The sequence below is a fragment of the Salvelinus fontinalis genome, chromosome 13 (assembly GCF_029448725.1).
Source record: "Salvelinus fontinalis isolate EN_2023a chromosome 13, ASM2944872v1, whole genome shotgun sequence".
NCBI lineage: Eukaryota > Metazoa > Chordata > Actinopteri > Salmoniformes > Salmonidae > Salvelinus > Salvelinus fontinalis.
In genome coordinates, this window is record NC_074677.1 from 29,618,778 (window position 1) to 29,635,201 (window position 16,424).

At 42.5% G+C, this 16,424-nt stretch overlaps 1 protein-coding gene across 1 annotated transcript; it reads left to right on the top strand.

Annotated features, from left to right (window-relative positions):
- Positions 1–1,599: 1,599 nt before the first annotated feature.
- On the top strand, positions 1,600–16,373 carry LOC129868394 (PRKR-interacting protein 1 homolog). The gene is made up of 6 exons (XM_055942334.1): positions 1,600–1,771; positions 1,967–2,045; positions 2,237–2,337; positions 2,459–2,544; positions 2,678–2,742; positions 13,378–16,373. Exons 1-6 carry the CDS (start codon positions 1,643–1,645, stop codon positions 13,473–13,475), a joined length of 558 nt encoding a protein of 185 aa, XP_055798309.1. The 5' UTR covers positions 1,600–1,642; the 3' UTR covers positions 13,476–16,373.
- The last annotated feature ends 51 nt before the right edge of the window (positions 16,374–16,424 follow it).

The following is a 16,424-nucleotide window of genomic DNA, read 5'->3' on the forward strand; positions in this document are numbered from 1 at the left end:
CAAATGGTAGTAGAAACTGAAGATTGGCCGATTAAACCAGGGCAGGGTTCCCCAACTGGCGGCCCACGTGCCTAATTTGGTCCGTGGGTAATTTTACTTGGTCCCCAAGTTTTCTGAGCCAACATTTATTTTTAATTGCATTTTTGTAAATTGTTGGACATAAAATACTCTAAAAACACCAGCAAATCAGCTCCAAGTGATTTTAACTTTGGAAATCTGTTCCAAAGTATCCCCATGCATAATCCTCCCCCATTTCTCCTTCTCCCAAATCCAGTCAGCTGATGTTCTGAAAGAGCTGCAAAATCTGGACCCCTACAAATCCGCCGGGCTAGACAATCTGGACCCTTTCTTTCTAAAATGATCTGCCGAAATTGTTGCAACCCCTATTACTAGCCTGTTCAACCTCTCTTTGGTGTCGTCTGATATTCCCAAAGATTGGAAAGCAGCTGCAGTCATCCCCTTCTTCAGGGGGGGGGCACTCTTGACCCTAACTGCTACAGACCTATATCTATACTACCCTGCCTTTCTAAGGTCTTCGAAAGCCAAGTCAACAAACAGATTACCGACCATTTCGAATCCCACCGCACCTTCTCCGCTATGCAATCTGGTTTCAGAGCTGGTCATGGGGGCACCTCAGCCTCTCCTTCCAGTTCTCTGCTGCCAATGACTGGAACGAACTACAAAAATCTCTGAAACTGGAAACACATATCTCCCTCACTAGCTTTAAGCACCAGCTGTCAGAGCAGCTCACAGATTACTGCACCTGTACATAGCCCATCTATAATTTAGCACAAACAACTACCTCTTCCCCTACTGTATTTATTTATTTTGCTCCTTTGCACCCCATTATTTATATTTCTACTTTACACATTCTTCCTCTGCAAATCTACCATTCCAGTGTTTTACTTGCTATATTGTATTTACTTCGCCACCATGGCCTTTTTTTGCCTTTACCTCCCTTATCACACCTCATTTGCTCACATTGTATATAGACTTATTTTTCTACTGTAATATTGACTGTATGTTTGTTTTACTCCATGTGTAACTCTGTGTTGTTGTACGTGTCGAACTGCTTTGCTTTATCTTGGCCAGGTCGCAATTGTAAATGAGAACTTGTTCTCAACTTGCCTACCTGGTTAAATAAAGGTTAAATAAAATAAAAATATGTGATTGTACACATAATATAAGCAAGGTTTGAAATGACTATGTTTTAATCAAACGTTATATCTGTTTGGGCTTCATGCGGTTAATTTTCAGTCTACAAATTATTTTTAATTATGTTCCGGCCCCCTGACCATCCGCTCAATATTTTTTTTAAATAAAAAATGTATTTGATGATCCCTGAACTAGGGGGAGGAGTGCCACCTATTGGCCTATCAAGACTTCTGCATTACAACTTTGTCAAGGAGGTGCTACTTTAGAATAACACTCTGCAAGGTAAATCAACTACCTTCATTTGAAAGAACATCGTTCATTGTGTTTTTCTACGAGTGCCTGCCTAATATACCAACAGTAAAATAATAACCAATTTAGCACAATACTTATTTATAATTTCCAGGAATGCACCCACCAGTACGCTAGGCGGAGCTAAACCTTGTTCTTACAAATCAATGTAGAAGAAGACAAACATCATATTCGAAAGATGCAGGTGATCAAGGAAAAAGATGGGAGACCAGGGAAACCGCCAGGAAAGGAATCGCAACCTTTAATTATAGCCAAAACTCCAGCAGAGGAGCAACGCCTGAAGTTGGAGAGATTGATGAGAAACCCTGTAAGTGGCTGGGGAGGTTCGGGCCTTTGAGGATATCTTCAAATGGCACATGTTTATCTCCAAAGCTAGCCAGGCTAACTAACGACGTTAGTACCAGCGAATGTGTGCTTAACGTTACGGTAGACAGTGTGTGACTATATCTACTATTTAGTTAATTTATAGTAAAAATCTATGAATACTCACATATGTTTGCAGGATAAACCTGCTCCTATCCCAGACCGACCGAAAGAATGGAACCCCCGGGCTCCTCCGGAGTTTGTGCGGGATGTGATGGGTAAGCCTGCAATTTGGCAGATGAATTTGTGAAATCTCAGGTAGCGACAGACGTGCGATTCCTTTTCTTTGCAGTCCAAGAGTAGAGCGAGCCCTTGCAAGAGAGGCGTATGGACGCATTTTTCAAAAACACTAAAGCCTAAGCAATATGTTTTAAACCCACTGATGAGATATTTAATTAATCTTCTCCAGGCTCCAGTGCAGGAGCTGGCAGTGGAGAATTCCATGTGTACAGACACCTTCGCAGACGAGAGTATCAGAGACAGGACTTCCTGGACAAGATGACTGAGAAGGTGGGCATTTTTTATTACGGGCTCCCGAAGGACACCCGACTACATCGTTTCTCATGGGACCCAATTTCATTCAAGCGGTGGGGGTAACCAATAAGATTTTAATAATAAAATGTTCTTGCAGCAAAAGATGGATTTGGACTATGTTGACAAGGTGTCAGATAACCAACAGGCAGCTGATGAAAGAACAGCCAAACGCAGGAAGAAAAGGTTGGTGCAGTAATCATGGATCCGCTAAAAAAATTAAATGTATAGAGCATACATGGCCTTTATTCTTTGAGTCTCTGCTTTAAACTGTATACTTGCTGATGGTTTATGTTACACATATGTATGTGTATTTCAGGGAAAAGCTGAAGCAGAAGAAGCTTATGGCAAAAAAAGCCAAGCAGGATGCCAACAAAGGTGAAGGTAAATGGAAAAAATGACATTTAAGTGATGGATTTTATTGAAACATGTTCCCTTCAGACGCTTGGAAGTGTGAAGAAGAGCAAGTCCACTACTCGTGTTGCTATGGCCACCCTTACAAAAAAAGATAACAGTTTTGAAAATACAGTAAAAGTTCAGTAACTGCAGTTGGCTGTGGTATTTTGGACGCAGTAATTGCAGAATTACACTGCAAAATTACGGTAGTAAAAAAACTTATTTTGGATGCAGTATTTGCAGCATACTGCACTGCAGTTATAATACACTCTGACTGCAAGATTTTTTTGTAAGTGCAGTGCAAGAGCCAAATTGTACTTGCATATTGTGCTACAGAACAGGGCTAGGTTTCCCAATAGCATGCAACGTAAGCCTATGAGTGTTTTAAGGATGCATTGTTTTCGTAACAGGCAAAGATGTAACATGCGTTTCCCAAAACACATTTTCATTTTAGTAATTTAGCAGAAGCTCTTATCCAGAGTGACTTACAGGAGCAATTCGGGTTAAGCGCCTTGCTCAAGGGCACATTGACAGATTTGTCAGCTCGTGTATTAGAACCAGCAACCGTTTGGTTACTGGCCCAATGCTCTTAACTGCTAGGCTAGCACCTAGAGAAAGCTCACTAAAGCCTTGTTCACACTGGCAGTTTGAAGTGACTCAAATTCTATTTTTGCATATTTAAATCTGATCTTTTTTCCTATAGTCTGAATAGCCAAAGAGCACTTGGAATCAGATATTTCCAGCCAAATTTCAAACAACTCATGTAAATAAATCTGATTCCTGGCCATGCAACTCTTCGGGAACAGTCAACTAGGTTGTTAAAACTTTACAAATGAGTGAATTCTCGTCAGTTATCGCCACAGCTGTGTACATTCCCCCTCAAGCAGACACCAAGACGGCCCTCAAGGAACTTCACTGGACTCGATGTAAACTGGAAACCATATATCCTGAGGCTGCATTCATTGTAGCTGGGGATTTTAACAAAGCAAATTTGAGGACAAGGCTACCTAAATTCTATCAGCATATTAATTGCACTACGCTTGGGTGTAATACACTCGATCATTGCTACTCTTAACTTCCGCGATGCATACAAAGCCCTCCACTGCCCTCCCTTTGGCAAATCCGGCCACGACTCCATCTTGCTCCTACCGTCTTATAGGCAGAAACTCAAATAGGTACCAGTGACTAGAACCATTCAACGCTGGTCTGACCAATCAGAATCCACACTTCAAGATTGTTTTGATCACGTGGACCGCGATATGTTCCGGTCAGCCTCAGATAACATCGATCTATACGCTGACTCGGTGAGTACGTTTATAAAGAAGTGCATTGGAGATGTTGTACCCACTGGGACTATTAAAACCTACCCTAACCAGAAACAAAACTGAAAGTGCGAACCACCGCATTTAACCATGGAAAGAGGTCTGGGAATATGGCTGAATATAAAAAGTGTAGTTATTCCGTCCGCAAGGCAATCAAATAAGTGAAATGTCTGTACATAGACAAAGTGAAGTCGCAATTCAACGGCTCGGACACGAGAAGTATGTGGCAGGGTTTACAGGAAATCAGACTACAAAAAGAAAACCAGCCACGTCACGGACACCGACGTCACGCTTCCAGACAAACTAACCACCGTCTTTGCCCGCTTTGAGGATAATGAATGCGCAGACCACCGTTGCGTCCCACTAACAAGGACATAAGTAAAATATTTAAACGTGTTAACCCTCGCAAGGCTGCCAGCCCAGACGGCATTCCTAGCCGCGTCCTCAGAGCATGCGCAGACCTGCTGGCTGGTGTGTTTACGGACATATTCAATCGCTCCCTGTCCCAGTCTGCTGTCCTCACATGCTTCAAGAGGGCCACCATTGTTCCTGTACCCAAGTAGGCAAAGATAACTGAACTAAATGACTATCGCCCCGTAGCACTCACTTCTGTCATCATGGAAGTGCTTTGAGAGACTTCAAGGATCATATCACCTCCACCTTACCAGCCACCCTAGACCCACTTCAGTTTGCATACCACCCCAGCAGGTCCACAGACGACGCAATCGCCATCATTCTGCACCCTGCCCTATCTCATATGGACAAGTGGAATACCTATGTAAGAATGCTGTTCATTGACTACAGCTCAACATTCAACACCATAGTACCCTCCAAGCTCATCATCAAGCTGAAGGCCCTGTGTCTCAACCCCTCCCTGTGCAATTAGGTCCTGGACTTTCTGACCGGCTGCCCCCAGGTGGTGAAGGTAGGAAACAACATCTCCACTTTGCTGACCCTCAACACACGACTACGTGGCCATGCACACCTCCAACTCAATCATCAAGTTTGCAGACGACACAACAGTAGTAGGCTTGATCCGTGGCCTCCAACTGCTCTTAAATGCAAGTAAAACTAAATGCATGCTCTTCAACCGATCGCTGCCCGCCCGTCCAGCATCACTACTCTGGACGGTTCTGACTTAGAATATGTGGACAACTACAAATACCTAGGTGTCTGGTGAGACTGTAAACTCTCCTTCCAGACTCATTAAGCATCTCCAATCCAAAGTTAAATCTAGAATCGGCTTCCTATTTCGCAACAAAGCATCCTTCACTCATGCTGCCAAACATACCCTCGTAAAACTGACCATCCTACCGATCTTTCACTTTGGCGATGTCATTTACAAAATAGCCTCCAACACTCTACTCAACAAATTGGATGCGGTCTATCACAGTGCCATCTGTTTTGTCACCAAAGCCCCATACACTACCCACCACTGCGATCTGTATGCTCTCTCGTTGGCAGGCCCTCGTTTCATACTCGTCGCCTAACCCGCTGGCTCCAAGTCATCTACAAGTCTTTGCTGGTAAAGTCCCGCCTTATCTCAGCTCACTGGTCACCATAGCAGCACCCACCCGTAGCACACGCTCCAGCAGGTATATCTCACTGGTCACCCCCAAAGCCAATTCCTCCTTTGGCCGCCTTTCCTTCCAGTTCTCTGTTGCCAATGACTGGAATGAACTGCAAAAATCGCTGGAGACTCAGATCTCCCCCACTAGCTTTAAGCACCAGCTGTCAGAGCAGCTCACAGATCACTGCACCTGTACATAGCCCATCTGTAAATAGCCCATCCAAGTACCTCATCCCCGTACTGTATTTATTTATTTTTTTTGCTCCTTGGCCAGTATCTCTACTTGCACATCTACCATTTCAGTGTTTTAATTGCTATATTGTATTTACTTTGCAACCTTGGCCTATTTATTTCCTTACCTCCCTTATCTTACCTCATTTGCACACACTGTATATATACTTTTTCCCCCTACTGTATTATTCACTGTATGTTTGTTTATTCCATGTGTAACTCTGTGTTGTATGTGTCGGACTGCTTTGCTTTAACTTGGCCAGGTCGCAGTTGTAAATGAGAACTTGTTCTCAACTAGCCTACCTGGTTAAATAAAGGTGAAATAAAACAATTACCAACAATGACGAGACAGCTTACAGGGAGGAGGTGACGACACTGTGTGGTGTCAGGAAAACAACCTCTCACTGAATGTCGTCAAAACAAAGGAGATAATCGTGGACTTCGGGAACCAGCAGAGGGAGCACCCTCCTATCCACATTGACGGGACAGTAGTGGAGAAGTTGGAAAGCTTCAAGTCCCTCGGCGTACACATCATGGACAAACTGAAATGACCCACCCACACAGACAGCGTGGTGAAGAAGGCTTAACAGCACCTTTTCAACCTCAGGAGGCTAAAGAAATGTGGCTTATCACCCAAAACCCTAACAAACTTTTAGATGCACAATCGAGAGCATCCTGTCGGGCTGTATCACAGCTTGGTACGGCAACTGCACTGCCCTCAACCGCAAGGCTCTCCAGAGGGTAGTGAGGTCTGCACAACGTATCACTGGGGGAAACTACCTGCCCTCCATGACCCCTACAGCACCCATTGTCACAGGAAGGCGAAAAAGTTCACCAAGGCCAACAACTGCTCGAGCCACTGCCTGTTCACACTGCTACCATCCAGAAAGCGAGGTCAGTACAGGTGCATCAAAGCTTGGACTGAGAAGCTGTTTCAGTCTCTATCTCAAGGCCATCAAACTGCTAAACAGCAATCACTAACTCAGATGCTGCTGCCTACATTGAGACCCAATCACTGGACACTTTTTAATGAATGGGTCACTAGTCACGTTAAACAATGCCACTTGAATAATGTTTACATATCTTTCTTTACTCGTGTCATATTTTATACCATCTATTGCACCTTGCCTATGCCGCCCGATCGTCACTCATCCATATACTTACATGTACATATTCTCATCCACCCCTTTAGATTTGTGTGTATAAGGTAGTTGTTTGGGAATTGTTAGATTACTTGTTAGATATTACTGCACTGTTGGAACTAGAAGCACAAGTATTTTGCTACACTCGCATTAACATCTGCTAACCATGTGTATGTGACCAATAAAATTTGATTTGATGTGCTAGCAAGCTAACCAGCTAGCTAGCTAGTTGACTGTTGTGGTAAGCCAAAAAGGACTTGATTCAAAACATCTTATTCTTTGAGGCTCTAAAAGTGTTCTTACACTATGATTTCGAACGTTCAAAGCAACTGGGATACTTCCAATGGCAGGCAATGACATCTTAGCTTACCACACAACTTCTGAGTGAGAGGACACATCACCACCAATTACCCTATGCCACTGCATACATACCTGTCATTACCATGACAACTAGCGTAGCAATGTCAGCAAATGACTACAGTCTGAACACACAAATCCAATGTCTTTTCTGTTTGGACAGTCAGTATTCCAAAAGGGATTTGAAAAACAACTGATTTGAGCATTAAGGCCTGCAGTGTGAACAAGGTTTAAGTGTGTTGTTGTATACTGAGTAAACAAAACATTAGGAACACCGTCCTAATATTGAGTTGCACTGCATCCCCTTTTGCCCTTAAAACTGTTGAGTGTGATAAACCCAGCAGCGTTGCAGTTCTTGACACACTCAAACTGGTGTGACGTGCACCTACCATGCCCCGTTCAAAGGCACTTAAATCTATTGTCTTGCCTGTTCACCCTCTGAATGGCACCCATACCAAATCCATGTCTCAATTGTCTACACTTACACAATCCATGTCTCAAGGCTCAAAAATCCTTCTTTAACCTGTCTCCTCCCCTTCATGTACCCTTATTTGAAGTGAATTTAACAGGTGTAATCAATAAGGGATCATAGCGTTCACCTGGTCAGTCTGTCATGGAAATAAGTGTTCCTAATTTTTTGTGCGCTCGGTGTATGTTGATACGGATAGGATCGAAAGAAGGCGACACTGCCTTCGGATCAGCTTTCTCTATTCACATTCTTACCTTCACGTGAGAATGATTACACAATGCTGACAAATATTGGAAAAATAACTAAATAAATTATTTCAATATGATTGAAATATGTAGCCTATAAAAGCTATATTGTAACATTAATGCAGTCATTGGTTTTCATTAGATCTTTATTTCTCTTTTTTTTTCTTGATTCGCTTGTTTATAACATTGCAATCTTCATATTTCTATTAAACAATGACGTTATCGACGGTCACAAAGAGACAGATATACATTTTGATCTGTGTTTGGCTGAGCTCTTGTGTGTAAAGCATAGAAAGTGAACTCCTCTTTGTATCTCTATCTGCCATTATGGTATCTGTGACAGCATGGATAGCACCATTGAGGCCATCTCAATTTTAAAGCAGTACATTTTCTTCTGTTGTATTTATTATAGAACCCCATTTTTTTCTGGTGTCCAGCAACATAAGACAGTTACATACAGTTTAAAATACTACATTACATTTCATCATTTCCACCACCACATATTTACAATACAACATCCATGTGCACATGTTTGTGTCTTATGTGTGTATTTTCACAGTCCCCACTGTTCCATAAGATGTATTATCTGTTTTTAAATCTGATTCTACTGCTTGCATCAGTTACCTGATGTGGAATAGAGTTCCATGTTGCAATGGCCCTATGTAGTACTGTGCGCCTCCCATAGTCTGTTCTTGACTTGGGGGACTGTAAAGAGATCTCTGGTGGCATGCCTTGTGGGGTATGCATGAATATCTGAGCTGTGTGCCAGTTGTTCAGACTGCTCGGTGCATTCAACATGTCAACACCTCTCACAAATACAAGTAGTGATGAAGTCAATCTCTCCTCCACTTTGAGCCAGGGGAGATTGACATGCATATTATTAATGTTAGCTCTCTATGTATATCCAAGGGCCAGCTGTGCTGCCCTGTTCTGGGCAAATTGCAATTTCCCTAAGTCCCTCTTTGTGCCACCTGACCACACGACTGAACAGTAGTCCAGGTGCAACACAACTAGGGCCTTTAGGACCTGTCTTGTTGAGAGTGCTGTTAAGAATGCAGAGCAATGCTTTATTATGGACAGACTTCTCCCCATCGTAGCTACTGTTGTATCAATATGTTTTGACCATGACAGTTTACAAGCCAGGGTTACTCCAAGCAGTTTAATCACGTCAACTTGCTCAATTTCACATGATTCATTACAAGATTTAGTTGAGGTTTAGGTTTTAGTGAATGATTTGTCCCAAATACCATGCTTTTAGTTTTTGAAATATTCATGACCAACTTCTTCCTTGCCACCATTCTGAAACTAACTGCAGCTCTTTGTTAAGTGTTGCTGTCATTTCAGTTGCTGTGGTAGCTGATGTGTATAGTCATCCGCATGCATAGACACACTGGCTTTACTCAAAGCCAGTGGTATGTCGTTAGTAAAGATTGAAAAAGTAAGGGACCTAGACAGCTTCCCAGGGGAATTCCTGATTCTACCTGGATTATGTTGGAGAGGCTTCCATTAAAGAACACCCTCTGTGTTCTGTTAGACAGGTAACTCTTTATCCATAATATAGCAAGGGGTGTAAAGCCATAACACAAGTTTTTCCATCAGCAGACTATGATCGATAATGTCAAAAGCCTCACTGAAGTCTAACAAAACAGCTCCCACATATTTTTATAAATTTCTCTCAGCCAATCATCAGTCAGTTGTGTAAGTGCTGTGCTTGTTGAATGTCTGTCAATTTGTTTACAGTAAAATATCATTGTATCTGGTCAAACACATTTTTTCCCAAAAGTTTACTACGAGTTGGTAACAGGCTGATTGGTTGGCTATTTAAGCCAGTAAACGGGGCTTTACTATTCTTGGGTAGCGGAATGGCTTTAGCTTCCCTTCAGGCCCGAGGGCACACACGTTCTAGTAGGCTTAAATTGAAGATGTGACATATCGTCCGCTATTATCCTCGGTCATTTTCCATCCAAGTTGTCAGACCCCGGTGGCTTGTCATTGTTGATAGACAACAATCATTTTTTTCACTTCCACACTCACTTTACGGAATTCAAAATAACAATGCTTTTCTTTCATAATTCTATTAGTTATACTTGGATGTGTAGTGTCCACTTTTTTTTTCTTTTTTTTTTAAATTGAACCTTTATTTAACTAGGCAAGACAAATGCTTATTTACAATGACGGCCTACCGGGGAACAGCGGGTTAACTGCCTTGCTCAGGGGCAGAATGACAGATTTTTACCTTGTCCGCTCTGGGATTCAATCCATCAACCTTTCGGTTACTGGCCCAACTCTAACCATTAGTCTACCTGCCGCCCCAAAATAGCTCACATCTACCACTTCTTAGACTTGCTTTCAATTAGTGACAGATCTATAACACATTTCTATGTGAATTTGGTCAGGTAGCCCAAAAAGTGACGTATTGCAGCTTTAAGTACAGCCAAAAGTAAAGCCTAAAGCCAGGCAGAGATCAGGTAGGAACCCCTGACCAGTGACAGGTTTGAGCTGACAGACCACAGACAGCGGGGTGTTAGTATATGTGTAACAGGATCCACCACCAGGGTTAGCCTACCGCTGACAAGTAGATCAGTCAGGTGTTAAGTAGAAAAGGAAAAGAAATGGAGAGAATTCAAGCTCAGGGAAATCTGAAATACCTCAGGGACGGGATAGATTCTCTTTCTCCTGCTAGAAGTGGTTAATGGTAACGGTTATACCTATTTGAACAAACGTTAAAAAGGGATGGCTTAATGTCATTTAATCCATGATATTGAGACAAAGCCGTACAGGCTTTGCCGAAGGACTATCTACACTTTTCATCGTACACAAAACCAAGGAGAAAAAGACAAACGTGTTGACTGTTTCTGGATATACATGAAAAACAAACATAGTAGGGAGTTAACATTAAAGTGATAATAAGGTATTTATTAATTAAACAGTAGCCCCAGTAGCAAATGTTAAAGGTGAAAGACCCTATGAACATGGGTCGTATTAATTAGGCACCAACCGGGAGAAAAACTAACTAAAACATGGAGGGACTGGGCCTCCTGGGTGGCGTAGCGGTCTAAGGTGCTGCATCGCAGTGCTGAAGGCGTCACTACAGACCTGGGTTCGATCCCAGGCTACCTCGCAGCCGGCCGCGACCGAGAGACCCATGAGGCAGCGCACAATTGGCCCAACATTGTCCGGGTTAGGAGAGGGTTTGGCCGGCCGGGTTGTCCTTGTCCGATCGCGCTCTAGCAACCCTGGCGGGCCGGGCGCATGCACGCTGACTTTGGTCGCCAGTTGTACGGTGTTTCCGCCGACGCATTGGTGAGGCTGGCTTCCGGGTTAAGCGAGCAGTGTGGCTTGGCAGGGTTGTGTTTTGGACCAATGCATGGCTCTCAACCTTCGCCTCTTCCGAGCCCGTACGGGAGTTGCAGCGATAGGACAAGACTAACTACCAATTAGATACCACAAAAAAGGGGTCTAAAATTGTCCAATAACAAACACCCACTATTCATTTTTGGTTGCAGAGCATTTTACTATGGTGTGCTCTATTGAATAGAACCCTGTAGTTGCTGGCATGTGATGCCTAAGTTGCTAATCTTACCAATGGAAAAAATCATTTAAAGTAGTTGGCAATATCAGTGGGTTTTGTGATGAACGAGCCAGCTAATTCAATGAATGATGGAGCTGTGTTTGCCTTTTTTTGCCCAAAATGTAATTTTAAGGTGCTCCAAGGCTTTTTACTATCATTTGTCATGTATCTTTATTTCATAGTGTAGATTTATTTTTATTCAGTTTAATCACATTATTTATCAAATTGCAGTACATTTGCCAATCAGTTGTGCAGACACTTATTTGCTATTTCTTTTTCCTCATCCCGCTCAGCCAAACAATTTTTCAATTCAAATGTGGATTTAAGTTTTTACAGTATTTTTCTTAATGGATGCATGCTTATTAGTAACTGGGATAAGCAATTTCGTAAATGTGTCAAGTGCAGTGTCTGGTTGCCGACCTGCCTATGCCTGACTGTGCCTCTCGCTTTTGCTCGTGCAAGATGCAAGAGTTTCTGTTATCTGAAGTAGCCTACGGCCACTATTCGGTCTCCTCCGTTGCAAAAATGCTGACTCTAAGGAGTCGTTTCCCAGTGAAATCTAAGCTTTACACCCAGAAATGGGAGTCGACACCGGGAGTCAAAGGGCAAGGAGTCGAGGAATCAATTATTTTGGAGTCGACTCTCCACTAGCAGGTAGTGGTGAATGACTCCGGCTCCTGCTCTGACTCAAATTTGACAAAACGGACCAAAATTAGCACAAGTGCTACAGTTGCAATGTCAGATGTGCACACACAATAATTAACTGGGTGATTGATTATGAATGCATATGGAGCCGTCTGACAATGTATACTAACCTAAATATTCAAGGCTAATTGGTAGACTACGTCAGCCTAGCTGCCTAGGCAAGTTGTATTTCTTTTTGGAGTCTACTCTCCCACTCTCCCGCACATACTTATTCGCTAGCCTAGCATGGCTCTCAACTTGGTTTTTATAACGTCATTGATGACTATAGCTTATAAATGTCCACACTCACCAAGATGATATTTGGTAGCTCATTTCAGCATAGTGGTAATTTTTAAGGGTGTATTTTACCATCTTTACAAACCAGAAAACGTGCAGAGTTATGCTCACTGTAGTACAGATAATGGAGGCATTTTGGAGGTGAGTGTGTGCGTTGGGAGGAAATGGAGACAGTTTGATATAAATGCATTCAGGTAGCAAAACAATTATCAATTTACACTACTGAAATTGGGATAGTATATCTACTACTTGAATCAAGTTGATAATACATTCATTTTAGCAAATATATTTTTATGACGGTTATTTTTTTCATTCAAGTCGGTTACACGATTATACAATTAGCGTGCTTGCCCTAGTGCCGATCATTGCCTGATCGCTCCCAACCCATAGAAATCTCCACCATCTTGACTACTTTTAAATGGTGGAAGCCTTCAATGACAATCTCTATGCTAAAAGGAGTTACATCCATCTAGAGCCCGCTTTATACCTCATGTTGTCAAGTGACTTGGGAATGCAAAATATAATCTAACGGCACACTTGGCTGTTCTACGAGCGGTCTGATGCATTCGTTAGATTACAAGCGCAATGTTATTAACGATGGTTTTGGGAAACAGATCAGAGATGTTAACGTTTCTAAACCCGGTCCAGTACAGTTTCTTAGTGGAAAATGGTAATGGTAAAAAGTTATGGCAGAAGAGACTGATTTTGACTATTTTTGGTGTCCCCTCTCTTTAGATTCTGAGAAGTCCTCCTCCAGCAGTGAAGAGGACGACCAGGAGAGGGAGGCTGAGGATGATGCAGAGGCGCCCAGTTTCGTCATGGGGAAGAGATGAGTGCATGGCTCCGGGTCATGAGACATGCTCCAAGACGAAATTGAACGGTGGGACAACATCTAATACCAGTTCAGAAGTCAACACAGCCTAGCTTTGATCAATGTCATGGATTCGAGACATTATCTGAGAGCGAACCAAGGGAGATAAGCCTCTGTTAGGTAACTGCTATTCTTCCCAACTTGTGGTTGTAGTTAGATTCTTTGAATTGAGGTTGACAAAGCTGGGTTGTATTCATTAGGCACCAAATGGTCTGTAACGGGGAGGGACTACCTGAACTTGAAATAAGACGTCCTCATTTTTGTTTTTCGTTGCATAAACCTTTTGCTACAGTGTCCCCTGATGAATATGATTATCAAGGTGTTAATTTCATGCATGTCTCTACTTTGAAACAGTTTCTTGTTGTGTGGTAGCGTCATTTCTCAATTTTTTATTTTATACTATGCTTGTGTATATATTTTTCATGAAGATCTGGGAAGAATTGGGCCTATATTTGCTGTATTTTACCCCTATAGAATCTTCTGGAATGTATTACTAAATGATAACCCAACTTCACTAGATATACAATTACTTTAGGTAGCACTTTCAAGCTATTTCCACAATGCTGAGCAGGACGTAATACTCATTCATAGGGGTCACTCCACTCATTCCACCCTCCATGTGAAATTAATTTGGGGAAGGATAATATAATTGGTCTAGTATTTGTAACAAGAGTAGTCTAGTACTAGTATTTGTAGTCTTTAATGGAATGAGTTTTGAACTAGTTTGCTGGTATGGCATACCTTCTGACCTTGACTTGCAAATCGGCTATTGGCGGTTCCATTGTACAACAAGATTGGTGTAATGCTTTATTTTCCTTTCTCAAATATGTGTATTGTTGGTTGCTAAGGACTATCAACCACAGTTACTCAGTTTTCATACCTGCCAGACCGGTTCGGTGGCTATTGTCAAGGGTTCTCCAGTGACCTATCACTACAGTTTTACATAGATGAGGAATCAGGTTTTGTCCTATTTTGAAAAACACATCCTAAACCGTTTAATCTCTGTATCAAGTCCTACAGTAAGTGTTTGTTTGACCTGCATAGGATAAGTTACTTTTTTCCCCTACTGAACTTATGTGAAGGTTGTGAGCATACTTTTGTATATATAGTGTATGTGGACACCCCCTTCAAATGAGTGGATTTGGCTATTTCAGCCACACCTGTGCCTGACAGGTGTATAAAATCAAGCACACAGCCATGCAATTTCTATAGACAAACATTGGCAGTAGAATGGCTTTATTGAAGAGGTTAGTGACTTTCAACGTGGCACAGTCATATGGTGCCATCTTTCTAACAAGTCAGTTTGTTAAATTACTGTCCTGCTAGAGCTGCCCCGGTCAACTGTAAGTGCTGTTATTGTGAAGTGGAAACATCTAGCCACAACGGCCCAGCCGCGAAGTGGTAGGCCACATAAGCTCACAGAACGGGACCGCTGAAGCGTGTAGCGCGTAAAAATCGTCTGTCCTCGGTTGCAACACTCCTTACCTCTGGAAGCAACGTCGGCACAAACACTGTTTGTCAGGAGCTTAATGAAATGGATTTCCATGGCCGAGCAGCCGCACACAAGCCTAAGGTACCATGCGCAGTGCCAAGCGTTGACTGGAGTGGTGTCAAGCTTGCCGCCATTGGACTCTAGAGCAGTGGAAACGCGTTCTCTGGAGTGATGAACCACGCTTCACCATCTGGCAGTCCGATGGACGAATCTGGGTTTGGCGGATGCTAGGAGAACGCTACCTGCCCCAATGCATAGTGCCAACTGTATAGTTTGGTGGAAGAGGTATAATGGTCTGGGGCTGATTTTCATTGTTTGGGCTAGGCTCCTTAGTCCTGTTGAAAAACAAATTATAGTCCCATTAAGCACAAACCAGATGGGAGGGTGTATCGCTGCAGAATGCTGTGGTAGCCATGCTGGTTACGTGTGCCTTGAATTCTAAATAAATCAGACACCAGCAAAGCATCATCACACCACCTCCTCCATGCTTCACGGTGGGAACCACACGTGGAGATAATCCGTTCACCTACTCTGCGTCTCACAAAGACATGACGGTTCGAACCAAAAATCTAAAATTTGGACTCAGACCAAAGGACAGATTTCCACCGGTCTAATGTCAATTGCTTGTGTTTCTTGGCCCAAGCAAGTCTCTTCTTCTTATTGGTGTCCTTATTTTGTGGTTTCTTTGCGGCAATTCAACCATGAAGGCCTGATTCACACAGTCTCCTCTGAACAGTTGATGTTGAGATGTGTCTGTGACAAACTCTGAAGCATTTATTTGGGCTGCAATTTCTGAGGTTGGTAACTTTAATGAACTTATCCTCTGCAGCAGAGGTAACTCTGGGTCTTCCTTTTCTGTGGCAGTCCTCATGAGATCCAGTTTAATCAGCGCTTGGTTTTTGCGACTGCACTTGAAGAAACTTTCAAAGTTTTTAATGTTCCACATTGACTGACCTTCATGTCTTAAAGTAATGATGGACTGTCGTTTCTCTTTGCTTATTTGAGCTGTTCTTGCCATAATATGGCCTTAGTCATTTACCGAATAGGGCTATCTTCTGTATACTACCCCTACCATGTCACAACACAACTGATTGACTCAAACACAGTAAGGAGGAAGGAAATTCTACAAATTAACTTTTAACAAGGCACACCTGTTAATTGAAAGGCATTCCAGGTGGCTACCTCACGGAGCTGGTTGAGAGAATGCCAAGAGTGTGCAAAGCTGCCATAAAGGCAAAGGGTGGCTACTTTGAAGAATCAAAAATATATTGTGATTTGTTTAACACTTTTTTGGTTACTACATCATTCCATGTGTGTTATGTCTTCACTGTTATTCTACAATGTAAAAAATAAAAACCCTTGAATGAGTAGATGTGTCAACTTCTGACTGGTACTGTGTGTGTGTGTGTGTGTGTGTGT